The sequence below is a fragment of the Sebastes umbrosus genome, chromosome 9 (assembly GCF_015220745.1).
Source record: "Sebastes umbrosus isolate fSebUmb1 chromosome 9, fSebUmb1.pri, whole genome shotgun sequence".
Taxonomy (NCBI): Eukaryota; Metazoa; Chordata; class Actinopteri; order Perciformes; family Sebastidae; genus Sebastes; species Sebastes umbrosus.
The window spans coordinates 27,812,144-27,828,733 of record NC_051277.1 but is presented as its reverse complement, the minus strand read 5'-3'; the positions used below and the strand labels follow the sequence as shown (position 1 = coordinate 27,828,733).

Genomic DNA, 16,590 nt, shown 5'->3' with positions numbered 1-16,590 from the left:
GGCCTCACAAACAACATTTAGATTGTGAGACACTAAAACTGCTGAAACTGTTATATATATATTATATATGTGACTGTGAGCACTGATGCTGACTGGCATGATTCTTCTTCTGCTGCTGTAGTGTTTGAAAATGATTGACATTATCATGATATAAAAACATACAGGATTCCTTTAACTATGCAGTACTGGAAGTACTGGCTCTCAAATGTTTAACATGAGTTAAGCTTTTAGCATATAACTAATAGGCCTATATATACTGTATATACAGTATATATACTGTGTATATATATACACAGTATATATATGCCAAATTCTTCCCCTTATTGCCATTGCATGGTGTATTTTGCTACGTACACTGGTCATATTCTAATACATGCTTCATTTTAGACACTTTTTTAAAGTATTTTTATATATATATATATATGACCGGTATATGTAGCAAAATACACCATGCAATACCAATAAGGGGAAGAATTTGACAGGAAAAAAATAATACTAATAAGAGGACATATTCATGCAAACTTGTGTGATGTGTCTCAGATTCAATAAATATTGATCAGTTGTGCAAAATTAATAGAGCATCATATCAGTGAACAAGAAAAACAATAAGACATAATTTGAATAAATGTGCAGTGTGGACCTTGTATATCCTAAGCCTAACTAAGTGGTTTTGTAGCCTAAACCTAAGCAGGTGTTTTTGTTTAATTCACAACATTAAGGACATGTTTTTTGTGACGTCCAGAGGTCTGATAAAGCATCAGTATGTGACGAGTTGGGATGAGAAGATGTTGGGTATATGGGTTGAAAGCAAGCAGAGACAGTGAAGACAGTGGAGAGATGATGAGGAGATGAAGGTTGAAGCCTCGCTATCATCACCTCACTCTGACCAGCCACCAGTGTGAGATCAGGCAGCTCAAGCTGCTAATTATAGTAATTATGATTCATTACTGGCTGAGATTAATTTAATAAAGAGGAGGCTGAGCAGAGCTCGTTAACCTTCATTAGAATAATTATAGACACAAGACACACACAGGCTCACACGCTCTCTCTCTCTCTCACACACACACACACACACGCTGACTGGAGGGAGGGAGTGTTCCCACAGTGTGTCTGCTGGCACACACTGTGGGAACCGAGACAGCCACCGTGTGTGTGTGTGTGTGTGTGTGTGTGTGTGTGTGTGTGTGTCTGTAAAAAATAATAAAAAATGAGAACATTTTACAGATCCTCACTTGAAGTTAATTATTAATTATGATTCAATAACCCCCTCCAGACACACACATATGTGCACACACATGCAGTACATTATGACATTTTACTGCTGACTTTTATATATTATACTGCACCTTTTGGGTTGTTTTTATATATGTTTGACATTTTATTATGACAATTATTATTATTATTATTGTTGTTGTTATACTCAGTATTATTTATTTATCATTATTATTACATTATTGGCATCATTATTATTATTATGTTATTATTATTATTATTATTATTATTATTAACAATAATAATAATAATAATAATAATAATAATAATAATAATAATAATAATAATTTTATTACAGTTATTATCATTATTATTATTACTCTAGCTTCTACTGTACGATATCTATGACTCTTATTAAACTGAATTCTTCAGAAAGTCCGAGTGGTCTAAGGGCTCAATCTGAATGGTACGTGGGTCAAAGTCCAAAATACATTCATTCATTACATACATGTCATTATATTATTGTGCTGTCACAAATGTGACGTAGACTATAGTTAGATTGATGTTTAAACTGACACTACATCTTTCATAAATTGTTTTTTTTGGGGGGGGGGTTTACAACCTGATATTTATTTACTCTCAGCGAAATCCAGGAGAGGCTGTCTGACTGCTTGGACATCTGCAAATAAAATAATAATAATAATAATAATAATAATAATAACAATAATTATAATAACAATAATAATAATAATAACAATAGTTGATACTCTTGCACACTCACTGGGCTGATTTTCCCTACCACTTCTTCTCTGTAGCAGTGTGTGTTGGCAGTGCTTTATAGTGTTCTTCCGCCATAGTTAAAATGCTAATATTTCCCAAGGTGAATAAGCTGCTGTGATCTTTTTAAAATCTGGTATTAATATATTGACTGTTTTAAAATAAAGCCATAAAGCCTCCAGGCAGGAAGCAGGAAGTAGATCAAAGGCTGCCTATAATGGGTTGAGCTCTCTGATTGGCTAATCATGTCTCATTGTTTCAGTCATTATTTTGCTCAACTTTTAATTTCTTCCTCCTAAGGATCATTGAGCAAGGCAATTACATGGAGCTGACCTTGTGTATTAGGGGGCCTGGGAGGAGGACAGGAGGGATGTCCCATCACCACCACCAACCACCACCTCTTTCTTTTTTTAATTTCTTCCACAACAATATAAAAAGTGTGGCGTCAGAGCCTCCATCACTATCCCCCCTCCTCTCCTCTCCTCCTCTCCTCCTCTCCTCAACATGAGAGTCGGCGGAATATTAAGTCCCTAGCATTAGAATAAACACGTCGCGTGTTAAATCAAAATCCAATTCTGTGGTCTATTATTTTCTGGCATAGTAATGACTGCCAAGGATTAGGAATCAATATTTCACTGCGGCGGGGACATTACCGGCTTTATTCAGGCCGTAATTGAGTTTTGAGGAGAGAGGCCCTATACCCTGCATGGAATCTGCATTAAAGATAAGAGCTGCTGCTCTCTCTCGTGTGGATGCACAAGTAAAGCTGAGCGAGGCGACGCATCACACATCAGCTACACATCAATTACTGCGCACAGTTAACCTGCAACACACCGGCTATACTATTACTGCTGCACACTATAGTCCACACTGATTCTACACTGTCAGAACTCATCAGTGGCTGCAGAGTAACTATCAGCCTATACCTGTACACATCTGTACACATCTGTACACACCTGTACACCTGTACACCTGGTCCATACAGGCTATAGTGTTTCACCTGCTATGTAAACATATAATGAACATGGTATGTGATCAACTGAGAAGAAGAAGAGCCATAGCGCGTGCTTCCCTCGTGCTCCGATAGCGAGCTGCACCGCACCGCACCGCACCGCACCGCACTGCTCCGCGCGCGCGCAGCCCCGAGATAATAGACTATTAGTGGAAGTGGGATTCATTTGTAGCCAATTACAAGCTGTAGAGTTGAATAGGAATGCATAAATAAGGGAGGGAGACGGACACACACACACGCACACCCAGGCACGTGAGTATATGGCAGTGGGTCCTCGAGGGGCCAGCTAAAAGCCAAAAAAGGAGAGAAGGAGAGAGAGAGGGGGGGGGCTTCGCTTAACTAATGGAGAGAGAGAGAGAGAGAGAGAGAGAGAGAGAGAGAGAGAGAGAGAGAGAGAGAGAGAGAGAGAGAGAGAGAGAGAACTATTAGAGAGATAGATGAGCGTGCGTCCCGCCTTCAACTCCTGTCAGGTCTTCCAGAGCGCGCATGCACCCACCGGTGACCAGACAGAGCGCGCGATCGAGGCTGGAGGTCGGGACTGCCGTGCGCTGTGTGTTTAAATGTGCGCGTGCCAACAACACTACGGGATAACGGAGCCGTACCAGACAGACAGACTGTAGAGATCACCGGTAGAGATCACCGGAGACGCTGCGCTGCGTTAACCCGCCGGTGGATGCGCGGAGGATGAAGGGAGCAAAGGAGGAGAGGAGAAGAAGAAGAAGAAGTTTAAAGTTTGACGGGTGATCCGGTGAAAAGCCCTCCAGACCTGGTCCAGACAGACCCGGTCTATATAGACCCGGTCCAGACTCTCTCACCTATATGGACAACTTGACCTGGCTGCAAACCTCCTCTCAGTCTGGACACCGGCCCGGTGTCAACTTCTTATTCTCACATGATCTAGTCCAGCAGTCCCTTTAAAACGGTTTCATCTGATTCGGTTCCATTTTTTAATCCGGATTCCTCTAATATATTAATATATGGGACAACAGGGAGAGTAACTTTGTGATGAACCGGGACAGAGCGGTACCGGTACCGGGGCCCGGAGCAGACGGGGTCCAGACCGTGATGAGCCGGGACAGAGCCGGTACCGGAGCTGCTGCAGGGCCCGGGACAGACCCGGTCCAGCCCGCCGCCGTGATGATGATGAGTCGGGACAGAGCGGTACCGGCGGGTCCCGGAGGGGGGGACGGGGGGGTCCAGACCATGTTGGGGCCGGACAGCGGAGACAGAGACAGAGACAGAGACATGCTGCTGGACGGAGGAGCTGCTGCCGGAGAGAAGCGGCTGTTCTCCAGCGCGGTGCCGGGCAGCAGAGACGCTCCGGCCGGAGAGAACCAGAACCAATCCGAACCTCCGCCGACCAACCCGGTGCTAGTCCCGCCGCAGCAGGTAGAGGCACGGGACCAAACTTCATGTGTTTTCTGTGTCTAGTTTAGCAGCAGATATAGTCCCACTGTAGGACAGAAGCTTGAAGACTATAGACATATAGAGTTAAAACAAGAAGAGATCCAGTTGGATCACTGGACGTGATGCAGTGACATATTTGTATATGCAAATTAAAATAAATGGCTTTTTTTTTGTAAATAGGTCGGTGTGAAAAGTAGCAGAAAAGTAGCCTATAAGTAAACTATTACAGCCTTCACCAGAGCGCGCAAATAAACCGCCGATAATTAACTGTGACTGAGAAAAAAATATGTAAAAGAGTCATTTCAGATGATGTTTATTATTAGTTATTAGTTTTTATTCTCATGATGATATTGATGATAGTTTGGCCATGTTGTTGTGGCCTGTTGTCATGTTGAGGCAGATGAGGCCTTAATTATTAAGATACAGCAGTACAATTATGTGATTGAAACAATACAAATAAACTATAAGGACCTATAGATCAAATCACAGGGAAGTAATCTGGTATTATATTTTTATTTCGCCTCTATCCATAAACAAACTGAATGAAAACGTACGAATTTTAGAATTATGTAATTTAATCTGAATCGCAGCATATTTAAACAAAACATACTTTTTCTCAAATAAACGAAAATTAGAAAAAAAATGCAATTAGTTTAAAAAAAAACAACCGTTTAATTAAAAAAAAAGTAGTCCTATTAGTTCTGAAGAAATCCCTCTTGTACATGATATCATATATCAGTGGATTAAATGTAATAGATTAGAGTTTATTATTTTGGGGTTTATTCTGAACTCTTCCGTTTATCTTAAATAAAGGATTATTATCGTGGTATTATGGTTATTATGGTTATTATGGTTCTTCTTATCATCAGATGTTAATGGGCCCCTGGGTCCTCCCCGCGTGCTCCCTCGGATTATTTAAAGAGAGGATTATAATATTATTAATGTGGGATTATTCATGTCGACATGCTCCAGACTGGCCTCATTAATAAATGAATGATCCTAATCAGGATGTAGTGCAGGAGGAGATCCCCACCGACACACCGCCCCAGCTTTTATCTGCCTCATACAGTGTATGGACACCTTTTCATCTGGACAGAACTCTATTCAGTGTATAGATCATAGAGCTGGTAAACACGGTGTACAAGCTCAGACTGATAGAAGTTATAATATTGGGGATTTTATGGAAAATCATAAATTAATGCTTTCATTAAACTCTAAAAAATGCGCATGTTTATTTTATTTTCATCCAGAAATAATAAAAAATAAGAGTTTATTTCCTTTTTTGTCAAAACTCTGCTTTTCCTTCAACACCAGATAGAATAAATAAAATAAATAAAAGGGACTGATTGGTTGGCCCTCTGACATATACTGTATGCATGTTAGATATGTGTTACCGGCTGTGTTACCGGCTGTGTGTGAGCTGCTCTCTTCAGCTATTTGTCTGCTTTCAGCTCACAGTTTGTTTCATTTTTTTAACCCAGTTTACTGATATGGAGACTAATAATGTAATTACTGTATTTCATTTATTATTATTATTATCGTTCTAATTGTGATCATTGAAATAAGTGTTGCGAGTGTTATCAGTTAATACTAATAGCCCATTATAAATGAATACATAACTCAATTAAAGATAAGTGAGAAAAAAAACAAATGTCCACAACATAATCAGAGAGTCATGTTGCCTTAGAGACTGCATCAGTCCAGTCCTGGGACCCTCCCAGTCTGTGGTCCCAGTCTATGGTCCCGTTAAATCCCGTCAAATGAATAATCCAATAATCGTCTCCGTTATTCGCCATGCAGGGCCCCACCGGGCACCGGACCACCTCTTTCTCCGTACTGGACATCCTGGACCCCAACAAGTTCACGAGCAGCCGACGACCGCAGCAGCACGCGAGCCACCGAGGTGAGCGCGAGCTGAGCGCGTATGGAGCGGAGAACCGGAGAGAGCGCGAGCCCAGCCTCGAGCCCAGCAAGGGCTGCTACGGTGCGGACGACTACCAGAGCAGTAAGTCCTCCGAGTTTACAAAGGGGTTAACCTTTAAAACCGGGTTCCCTTAATGACCCGGGTCAGGCTCTTTAGTTTAGTTTAGTTATTATTCAATTGAACTGCTTTTATTCAGCCTGTTTATTTTAATATTTTCGTTCCACTAAATCTTAATCTGTCTGTTTATTTGATTATTCTGAGACAGTATATTTAACCTCCCTTCATTGTGGTGAAACCCGGGTTTTTTTTTCTTCCTTTTTTATTCGATTTATTTTTTTTAGAGGATTCTTGTGTGCGCTATTTAGATTTGCTAATTTTTGTTTTTCTCTTTTTATATATATATATATATATTTCTTTATTTGTGTGCGCGCACACTGGTTTGAGGGAATAATCCGTTTTTCTCTGGGCACGTGTCTATTTTATTGGGAAGAGTCTAAATCCTAAAGTGTGTTTGATATTATTATAATAATCTTGTGATGGTTCAACACACCGATAATAACTAGATAATAACTGACTAATAACTATAGAACAGAAGCGTCTCCATGGATTAACAGTTCACAACCCAAATCTGAGTTTTTAATAAATCGAAAAGAAAAGAGAAGTTTCTGATAGGAAACCTTAAATGTTTATAGTTGACAGTTAACGAAGAGAAAATAAAAAAACTTTAATTGAAGCTCAGTTAAAATAGAAGTTAAAGAGAGAGAGAGAGATGAGGTAATTGGCGGTCCGTGCGATCGGTATTATTGATCGGTGAATATCTGTTTCTAACAGCAGTCTGAATTGTGTCTGTGAGCTTCTATTCAAACCCATTATATGATATTATACCGGCAGATCCTCAGTCATTATAGTCCGTTTACTAGAAACCACCGTTTTTTTATACACTCTTTGTGTTTTCTCTCCTTTTCAATTCTTAAATCTTCACATTTCATTTCGCCTTTTTTTTCTGCCGTCTGCTCATTATAGGCCCACACAGCACTTTATAGGAGAAACATTAGGAAACAAAAGGTTTAACATTAACTTTACAATCTAAGGAATTTTAGAACTGTTTTTATTTAACTAATTAAAAATTGTGCAGAGCAGAGAATACTGAGATTTAACATTTAACATGAGGCCCACATGTATTAATCTAATAAAGGAGCAGCCTTCATCCTGTTAATTACACTATAAATAGTGATCATAACCCTTTACTAATAACTCCAATCTCATCAAACACATGTTGAGTTTATTTGTATTTAAATGCAGTTTTCAGTTACACCACTAGACTGTAGAGATGATTAATAAATAAATACATGTTGTGGAATAATTAAAGCTGAATAATAATAATAAGCTCCACATTGTAAACATATTTAAAATCAAATTAATTTCATTGATTCCTGTATGTTAATACTTTTTTTTTTATTGTAATTATAATAATTACCATTAACTACTAATGAATGTATTTATAACAGCATGTTTGGGCCCAACAGTCAACTCAGCTAATATTTAAAGTCTTGTTCAAATAATATATAAGATTTAAAAAAATATATATTTTAAAACACTGGACTAACATTTCCATTTCAATACCAGCTGAATTTTTATGATAACATTTTTACTTTTTTCTTAAGGAAAATAATTCAAATCTGTGGGCAGCCAAAAACAGAATAATAATTCTATAAATTACTTTTCTTTTCAGCCAAAAAATAAATGTGGAGCACTGTGTTGCCTTCTCTTGTTTCTTTGCTTTTAAATCTGCAATACTTTTTCCACTTGAAGGTTTTTCATTTCAGCCAACTAAACCAGAGAGTTTGAAGTTTTATACATTCTTATTTTTATTTCTGTTTTATTGTAGTCATACAGAATATGACACATGCTCACAATGGATTTTCAGGTGCTATTTGTAGGGTGATAGAAACAGAATTATTAAAGTCACAGATTTAATAAGGAATGCTTTTATCAAACAGTTTTTAATGTTGCACTTGAGCCACAAATGTTTATATTTTTAGGATTATTTTTTTTTTTAAATGTATTTTTTGTTTTTTAATGAACATTTGATAGAATTTTAGATACGTGAGCCAGGCTGAACTACCAGCCCTGGGGCCCCCCGGACCCTCTGTGGCCCTTAAGTTGCAATATGTGGCAATTGGTTTGCTGTAATAGAATTTCACATTTACAGTGATTGAAATTAGTTTGGTAAAACACCAAATCATAATATAAACTAAAATGATAATGGTGTTAATGTGTCTCCTGCATTTTTACTCCTCCTCCTAATTATATGATCTCCAAATGTTTGGATGATAAGAATTCATTGAGAATAGTATTTTCACTGAGCATAATTGTGTGATTATAGTTCCTGGAACTATTTTGAAAGTTTGAGTAATCAAATTAAACATTAAGTAGGAGTTTGGGCCTCAGTGGCTTTTATTGTGGCGGGTTCATTTTATAATTTTTTTTTTATATTGTATGATGTCTTGTTAACTTACTTTTCAATCAACCATGTTCCGTAAGTTATTAGTGTTATCTTTATAATACACAGTTGCCATATACTGTATAGTACACTAGATTATACTATAGGACAAAGGTGAGTCCGTGTGGCACTTTGATTTATTGCAGATGTATTTGGTAATAAACACCAATACAGCAAAAATATAAATTAAAATGATAAAGGCCCTGTGTGGTAGAAGGGCCGTTTCAACATTTAGATTGAATGCCTTCATTATTTCAGCTGATATTAATGCTGACACGGTGCATCTGTTGTGTATATTTGTGTTTAATTAAACTATACTACCAAACTGAGTGACACAACACAAACCTGGGCAAGCTAGCACTCCAGTTTCTGGGGCACGAGGCAAAATCTAATGACACACACAGTAGTTTTCTTGAGGCCACCAGACAGTGGCCATTAGAGGAACTGCAACCCAACACACACACTCACACACACACACACACACACACATACAGATGTGATTGTTCTTGCTTCATGCAGGTAAATTGTGATAATGTAATGGATGTTTGACATTGTCTTCATTGTGTGTCTTCCCAGAGGAAGGCTTTGTGTACAGAAGCCCAGACGAGGATGACTACCACAGATCCGGGACCCCAGATTCAGAGGCTCCAGACGGGCCCTACAGCAGCGAGGAGAGCAGCTCGGCTCTGCCCAGCAACGGAGACAGAGATCAGGGCCAGCACAGCCACCAGGACGCCAGCAGAGACACCAAGAGCCCCGGAGGAAGCACCGAGGGCCACAACACCGATGCCCAGACCAACGGGGGCCAGGGCACGCAGGGCAAACCCAAGAGGAAGCGCTCCGGCTCGGACTCCAAGTCGGGTAAGCCCCGCAGGGCCCGGACTGCCTTCACCTACGAGCAGCTGGTGGCGCTGGAGAACAAGTTCAAGTCCACACGCTACCTGTCGGTGTGCGAGCGGCTCAACCTGGCCCTGTCACTCTCCCTCACTGAGACCCAGGTCAAGATCTGGTTCCAGAACCGTCGGACCAAGTGGAAGAAACAGAACCCCGGAGCGGACACCTCGGCCCCCACCGGCGCAGGAGGAGGAGGACCAGGTGGAGGCATGGGGGGCCTCAGCCCTCTCAGCCCGTCCCCTCCCATCAGCGGGCACCTGGCCATGCACGCTGGCTACGCCAGCCACCATCACCCCCCCGCCGGCAGTCTGGTCCAGCTGCCTTTCCTCACCGCCAGCCACGTCCTGTCCCCCTTCATGCTGGGGACACAAGGCTACGCTGCACCCGCCTTCTACAGCACACACCTGTAGAGAGACACACCACACACACACACACACACACACAGCAGACAGATCCATCCACTCTGAGCCCAGGGAGACTGAAATGTTTCAGCAGACAGACTGTCAGTGTTCAGCTCTGCTCTCCTTTTTACTACCAACAATTTGAAGGCTTTAATTTCAATGGATTATTTTGATAGAATGTGAATATCTACCAGAAAACTACTGTACATAAATCTATGTTCTAGCTCCCTATTCCGAATGCTGTTTTAAAACCACGTAATAGACAAATAGTTGATTTCCTTTTTTAAAAAAACAACAAAAAAAGTCTGTATGAATATTGAATGTTTATTTATGACTTAAGGAATGGCTTGATCTATTGTCAGTACCGTGTATAACTCCAGCTGTGATTTCATTTCTGTTATTTATTGAATTTGTTGACAGTTTCCATAAAAATCCTTGGATGTACTGAATCCTCAGCTCAACATGATATCGTCCTTTGATATTAAAGTAATGACAATTAAAACTGTGAAAAACAGCCCAGTGAACTCATTCTAATGGAACAAGGACAGCAGGAAGTCTGTGTTGGTTTGTTCCCACAGTCCCACAACATGCAGGTGTACCAACTGAATGTGTGCTGGGACATGCACTAGTCCTCTGTAACCCCCAACAGGTCAAATTCAAAATAACAATAGGTGATAGACTCCTTCTCCCACTGCCAGCAGACGAGTATGTCCTTCCGATTTATTTTTTTATTTCTGGTGTGTTACATTCAAAGTCACGAACACGCCAGAAAGCAGGGTTAGTAAACAGTAGAAAGCAGTATTGAGGCCAGTGAAAATGTTAAAGTGGTTATGTTACTTATTCAGTCTCTCTTCAAACTCGGTGCCGACTAATTTGGACCGATGTTCGAGCGCTGCTCGGATGGAGACGGACACATTTTTGTGGCTGAGATGACAAAGAAAGCGTCAGAAAAGGGGTGAAAATTAGCGGGTCCACCTGGGTGTCATGTTTCCATCACTGCCGATCGGAGCCGGAGCCGATAAATACCTGTGACTACTGCAGAGTCATTTGTCCCGGGAATGAATGCCGATCGTAACCTTTCCCACTGAAGACAAAAGCCAGATGTTAGTGGGGGTTAGTGGGTTTTTTTGTCCAGTGGGAAACAGCCATGCAAGTGGCTCGGTGAGCCTGTGGGCCTATTTAGACACAACAGTGCTTTGAGCTAAATGCTAACATGTCCACAATGACAATGTTTTAATATAGTAAATGCTTTGGCTTTTTCATTTTAGTTTAGCATGCTAGCATACCAACATTAGTTAATTAGCGGGAAAACAAAGTGATGACAAATAGTTGATTTCTATGTTTTTAAAAAGAAAAAATAAGTTAGTTTTGCAGCTTTAATGGCCAAGTAGCCAAAGTGAGAACACACACACAAGGAATGTGAGTCTCAGTGCACAGAAATAGGCATACAGCTAAAAACAGGGACAACGAAGCTGAGGTTTGTATTTGGTCGTATTGGACAAGGTAAAGTTTTGACCTGATGATGGCATAAGAGGGGATGACATGCAGCAAATGGCTGCAGGTCAGATTTGAAGGCCGGGCTGCTGCGGTATATATAAGGACTCAGCTTTAGTACATGTGGCGCCCTCTCTACCTGGTTAGCTACCAGGGTGCTCCAGAGCAAAACATTTAGTTTAATTCACTTCAGCTGGAATTCCAGTGAGAAGCAGCTTGCAGCCGTGTTAATGCCAGCCCACACTACACCAATAAGTTAGTTTTCTCAAAAGAGCACTGCACAGATTCAGGATTGCACTCCTATAACTTTGTCAGACTCATGATGGACAGTTTTAAAATACATGTAGCAGAACCAGAGATATCGTCTTTTTTATTCCACATATTCTTCTTTCTACTTGGCGCCCACATTCCCCAAAATGCAACTGCTGACAGTTCAGTTAGAGATTCGATGTGTTATACTCATGGATGTATACAAAGACTTGGATGCCGCCCGCCCAGCCTTGCCTCCAATTTCTTTTCCATTGGCCGCTTGCAGTATTGCAGCAAAAAATCCCCCTACGGCCCATAAAGCATTTTCCCCACAAACCAACATTATGAAACCGTTGACAGGACACATTGAACTGCAAACAAAGTTGATTATGACTCTTTCTATTCTGCATTTTTGGTACTCAAACAATTTAGCTTTTTTGGTGTATGCGCCAGGCGAGCAGTTCTCATAGGCTCCATCTTGGCATCTGGTATCCAGTTCTTATTGGTTGTTAGCGGTAACTACTGTATCCTGGAGCCTCTAGCCTGCAGCACAGATGAGGTCTTGTTAGATAAATTCTTTCTAACTCCACATCAGTTCACCCTCCAGATCTATTGACTTTTCTAACTTGTAGAAAACCCAGCCGACGCTGACTCAAGTGACATCACTTGAGGACATTTATCAGACTTCACACAGCTCCCTCTGCAGACACTAAAGGCTTTATACTACCTCTTTCTTTCACATAATGCAGAACTAGAACTCCCCAACATCTGGAAACAGACTTTGATGTGTAAAATTAATGTGGAGTTCCCCTTTCAGTTATGTAAGTGGTGAGTAACAATGTGAACTAGAATGGCACTCGGAGAGCGCAGACCTCCGCCAAGCTGCCCGAGTACGATGTCCCCACCTCTCCGCGCATCTTGCGCCATCATCCACGTGTATTTTTGTTTATGTTGAGATCAGCTGTACGTAGCGGAGCATCTTAAAACACTTCATTCAAACTGGACAGAAACAAAATAAAACTCACCTAAACCGTCGTCGTTACTCTTTCCAACGATCACCAAGTGTGCTTTGGTCGAACTCAACTGTAATTTCACTGAGTTTAATGTGAAAAAACGCCAACTCTACAGGTGTCCTGCCCTCCCTCCACCCCCTGCTCTCTCTCTCTGTAACTCTCTCTGCAGGCAGAAGGAAAAAGGCAGGGTGATGCGTCATGAACGCATCATCAATTACACCGCGCATGTCTTAAAGCCTGTGGTGTTAATGCACAGGCTGAGCGGAGTTATTAAAAAAAATTCCTGAAGCCGGATCACCACCAAAATCGAATGAATTGTTCATTGTGCCACACCCCACCCGTCCAAAAAATGTCTGCATCCTCTGGCAACTATCATTAAATCCCACACAGGACACGCGACATGTTCTAGAGAAGCTTTGATCATAGAGCTTGACAAACGTTTCTCTTCACATTAAACCGCTGATTAACAAAACACAATACAACATTTAAGATGTTTTACCTAGAATCAGCAGGGTGAAGGTGTAGATGTGTTTGCAATGATTTACACATGAAAGAAACAGGTGACAAGTACTTCCTTCAGTAATAAAGATGACAAGTAAGCTGTGCCCCCCCTTGGGACCACCCCTGTAAACCAGGTATGATTTTCATCAGCAGTTTCTAAACAAAATAATCCAGCATGTAATTAAAGAGCAGGAGTCATCGATAGCTGTTAAAAGCAGCTGGAGCTGGAGGTCCTTGGCACCTGCCCATTTGGCCCTGTCCAGTTTCTAAATGGGTATGAGACATCTGATAGAGAATCCTAGTGTGTCCACAGAACCGGTGTGCTTTTACACCAGTGGGTGTATTTAGTTAACTACTCTGGACAGGCGAGAGTGCAACACAGTGTTCCAACACATACATGCATGGTAATCCATAGTTGTACCTTGTTACGGCCCCGAGCCAGCTGTCATCTCTCCCAGGTTCAATTACCAGCCTCACACGTATAGCGAACATCAGAGGGCATTGTCTTCCATTCTGGTTCTAAAACAACACAATGATCATTGTGAGATCATAATTTAAGCTCATTATGGTTCACTTATCTGTTTAATAAAGGGCTCCTCCACCAATTTTACACACGAACAGAAATGTACTTGTAGCACACAGCTCCTATCACTATAATTATACTGGACTAGAATCAGAAGATACCAAACTCGAACAGGAGGCAGAAAAAGTTATTTGCAATATCAAATGACCACAATAGACAAAAAGCTGTGAACTGGTAGCTTGTATTTTAAAAAATAATAAACAAACAAAATGAATAGTTCAGTGAGTTCAGTATACAGATAAATTGCACAAAGATGCTTCAGTTTCAACTCAGCAACGAAATATTCGCTCGCCATCAACTTTGAATCTCTCCAAACAATCTGACCTGCAGTTATTGACATGGCCAGAATTGTTCATGAATCAATTGCATTTCTGATTCATCAGGAATTCATAATTCCTTTAACTTCTACAACACATATTTATATAACTTAGATTTTACAATCAACATATTTTAAATAACCTTCACAGTGCATGAATTACAAATGAAACTGTGGTAAAATGAGACTATCTTAACTAAACATACTTTTTAAATTAAAGCAAATAATGTTGCATGAATTATAAATTATACAGTGTAAACCTGACACATTACTATTGTCTTCTTTTATGTCTGTCTTTTTATTTAAATCAAATTCACTATACCATGAAATAAAATACCTGACAAAACACAACTCATATTGCTTCAATATTAAACAGTTCAGTAGCTTTACTAGCCAGAGAAAACATTGAGCAATTAAAGGGACTATTTGTAACTTTTTAAGCGTATAAATGTAGCGGGTCGCCACACATGCGTGTTCGCATATGCGCGCTCGCGTGTGGCTGGAGCCTCGTCTCCGCTGCCTGCTCTCCTTCACTCAGAATGTGCGCGCGTCCTCGCTGTCTCGCTCCACCTCTAGACGTGAACGCGCGCTCACTCCACACTGCAGAAGAGTTAGTTTAGCTCTGAGAATATCTAGTGAATGTACAGTGGACGTTTGTGCAGAAATAAATGCTGCAGTTCCTCCAGACCAACAGAGCTTTCCCGTGTCTTGTGAAGTGACGGAGCTCTTCAGAGAGTTACGTTACCCTCTCGTTACCGACCGGGTGCCGGTGTCTCCTCTGCTCTCTCCGGCTGCGGGCGGAGAGAGCAGGGAGACATGCTGCAGAGCCCCGCTGCATCAGCCTGCACTTAGGCAGGAAAAGCCAACACTAGGATCAGATCTAAATCATGTTCATGTAGAGACCTTCGTCTGGTCAGCTAACATTACTGCCAAGCAGCTGAAATATAGAGTGATATTGTGCTTTTAGCTGATGTGTATCGCCTCACTGTTTTGAGCATTGCTCGTTCAGGTATATTTAGAGCGAGCAAGCACGAGCCCTGACTTTCGTTGACTTAACGGCCACAGGTGTCGCTGTTAAGAAGCATTTCTGAAAGTTACAAATAGTCCCTTTAAACACTCTTTATGTCACATTTTACATTCTTCCCAGTGCAACTTTAATTTAGTTGAGCTCTACAACAGTTAGCTAAATGCACTGTTCATAGCTTAAAGCCTGGTCTGTTAGCTCTGGGCCTTTTCACTTGAACTAGTTAGTGGCGCAGCTCTTATTCACTACAGCGACTCAGCGAGCCGGGAGTTTCTCTGTGTCGCTCAGCAGCTTTCAGTGAGCAGGGCCTCTCTCACACACACATCTATGAGCTTATAACAGAGTACAGACTGTTACCATTATGATTTGACAACGTTATATTGTGTTTACAACTTTATCTGAGCTATATTTGTACCGTTCAGCAGCAGCTCCTCTCCTCACAGTGTCCTCTAGCGTTTGAGTAGCTACACTGTCTAGCCCGTCTGGGGTGCAAACCTGCGCTCTGATTGGCTAAGGCACCTCCGTGTGTTAACTCTTTGTGACCTGTGTTACATACTCTTCACAGAGAGGTATACGACCCGCCGGGCTCTGAAGCAAATTTGACATTGTGGCCAAACCGTGTAATTACAACGTCCGGGTCCGTCACGTGATGCATCGGGTCCAAAAAAGACTTTTTTCTTTAAACATACATTGGGAAAGAGACGTCTGCAAATCAGAAGATAATTTTTTGAGGTAAATCAACTTCCCCGCACGAACACTTTTTTAGCCATCGTTAAAATCAAGGTAAAAGTTGTAAAATTGTTGTAAATTGTAATTCATCACTTTTATTATCTTGTCATTTTTAACGTCTCTGTTCCCAAACAACTGGCTTGTAGCGCAGGTAGCACGACATACTGTAAAAGGAATTCAACGTAATTTAACATGTATGATGATATGTCGCCGGGTTAAAGGAACAGTGTATAACAGTTAAGGGGATCTATTGGCAGAAATGGAATAGAAAATATATTATAATTATTATTATAATATTATAATTAACATTATAATGTACACAGCAAAAACAAACACTAGCTGCTGCGGCTGCTAGGCTTCTACAAGCAAGCAAGCTCCTGCACGTGCGGTGCTGCTACAAGTGCGCAAACTGTCGATCATGTGAGCGAGCCCAAGACCAAGCGGTTGGAAGGCGGGGTTAAAGGAAACGCTATTGCTCTTCCTCTATGGGCCCCAAAAATGAGGAAGATCCAGGTAACTTTATACTTTGTCTAACTTGCTTCATGCACCAC

General features: G+C 41.0%; 1 protein-coding gene and 1 long non-coding RNA gene across 2 annotated transcripts; one reads left to right on the top strand and one right to left on the bottom strand.

The window, feature by feature from the left end:
* The first annotated feature begins 3,562 nt into the window (after positions 1 to 3,562).
* On the top strand, positions 3,563 to 11,213 carry nkx1.2lb (NK1 transcription factor related 2-like,b). Its single transcript, XM_037779344.1, has 3 exons — positions 3,563 to 4,390; positions 6,209 to 6,413; positions 9,412 to 11,213. Exons 1-3 carry the CDS (start codon positions 4,007 to 4,009, stop codon positions 10,137 to 10,139), a joined length of 1,317 nt encoding a protein of 438 aa, XP_037635272.1. The 5' UTR covers positions 3,563 to 4,006; the 3' UTR covers positions 10,140 to 11,213.
* On the bottom strand, positions 9,999 to 15,806 carry LOC119493853. The gene is made up of 3 exons (XR_005208038.1): positions 15,726 to 15,806; positions 13,809 to 13,906; positions 9,999 to 10,133 (listed from the first exon to the last, which is right to left on the bottom strand). It is a non-coding gene; the product is annotated as an uncharacterized LOC119493853 (long non-coding RNA).
* Between the last annotated feature and the right edge of the window lie 784 nt (positions 15,807 to 16,590).

Bases quoted from the DNA above. Each gene is read 5' to 3' on its own strand.
- nkx1.2lb (XM_037779344.1), top strand. From the start codon at position 4,007: ATGAACCGGGACAGAGCGGTACCGGTACCGGGGCCCGGAGCAGACGGG. The intron at 4,391-6,208 runs GTAGAGGCACGG...TTCGCCATGCAG, and splicing joins TGCTAGTCCCGCCGCAGCAG to GGCCCCACCGGGCACCGGAC. The intron at 6,414-9,411 runs GTAAGTCCTCCG...GTGTCTTCCCAG, and splicing joins TGCGGACGACTACCAGAGCA to AGGAAGGCTTTGTGTACAGA.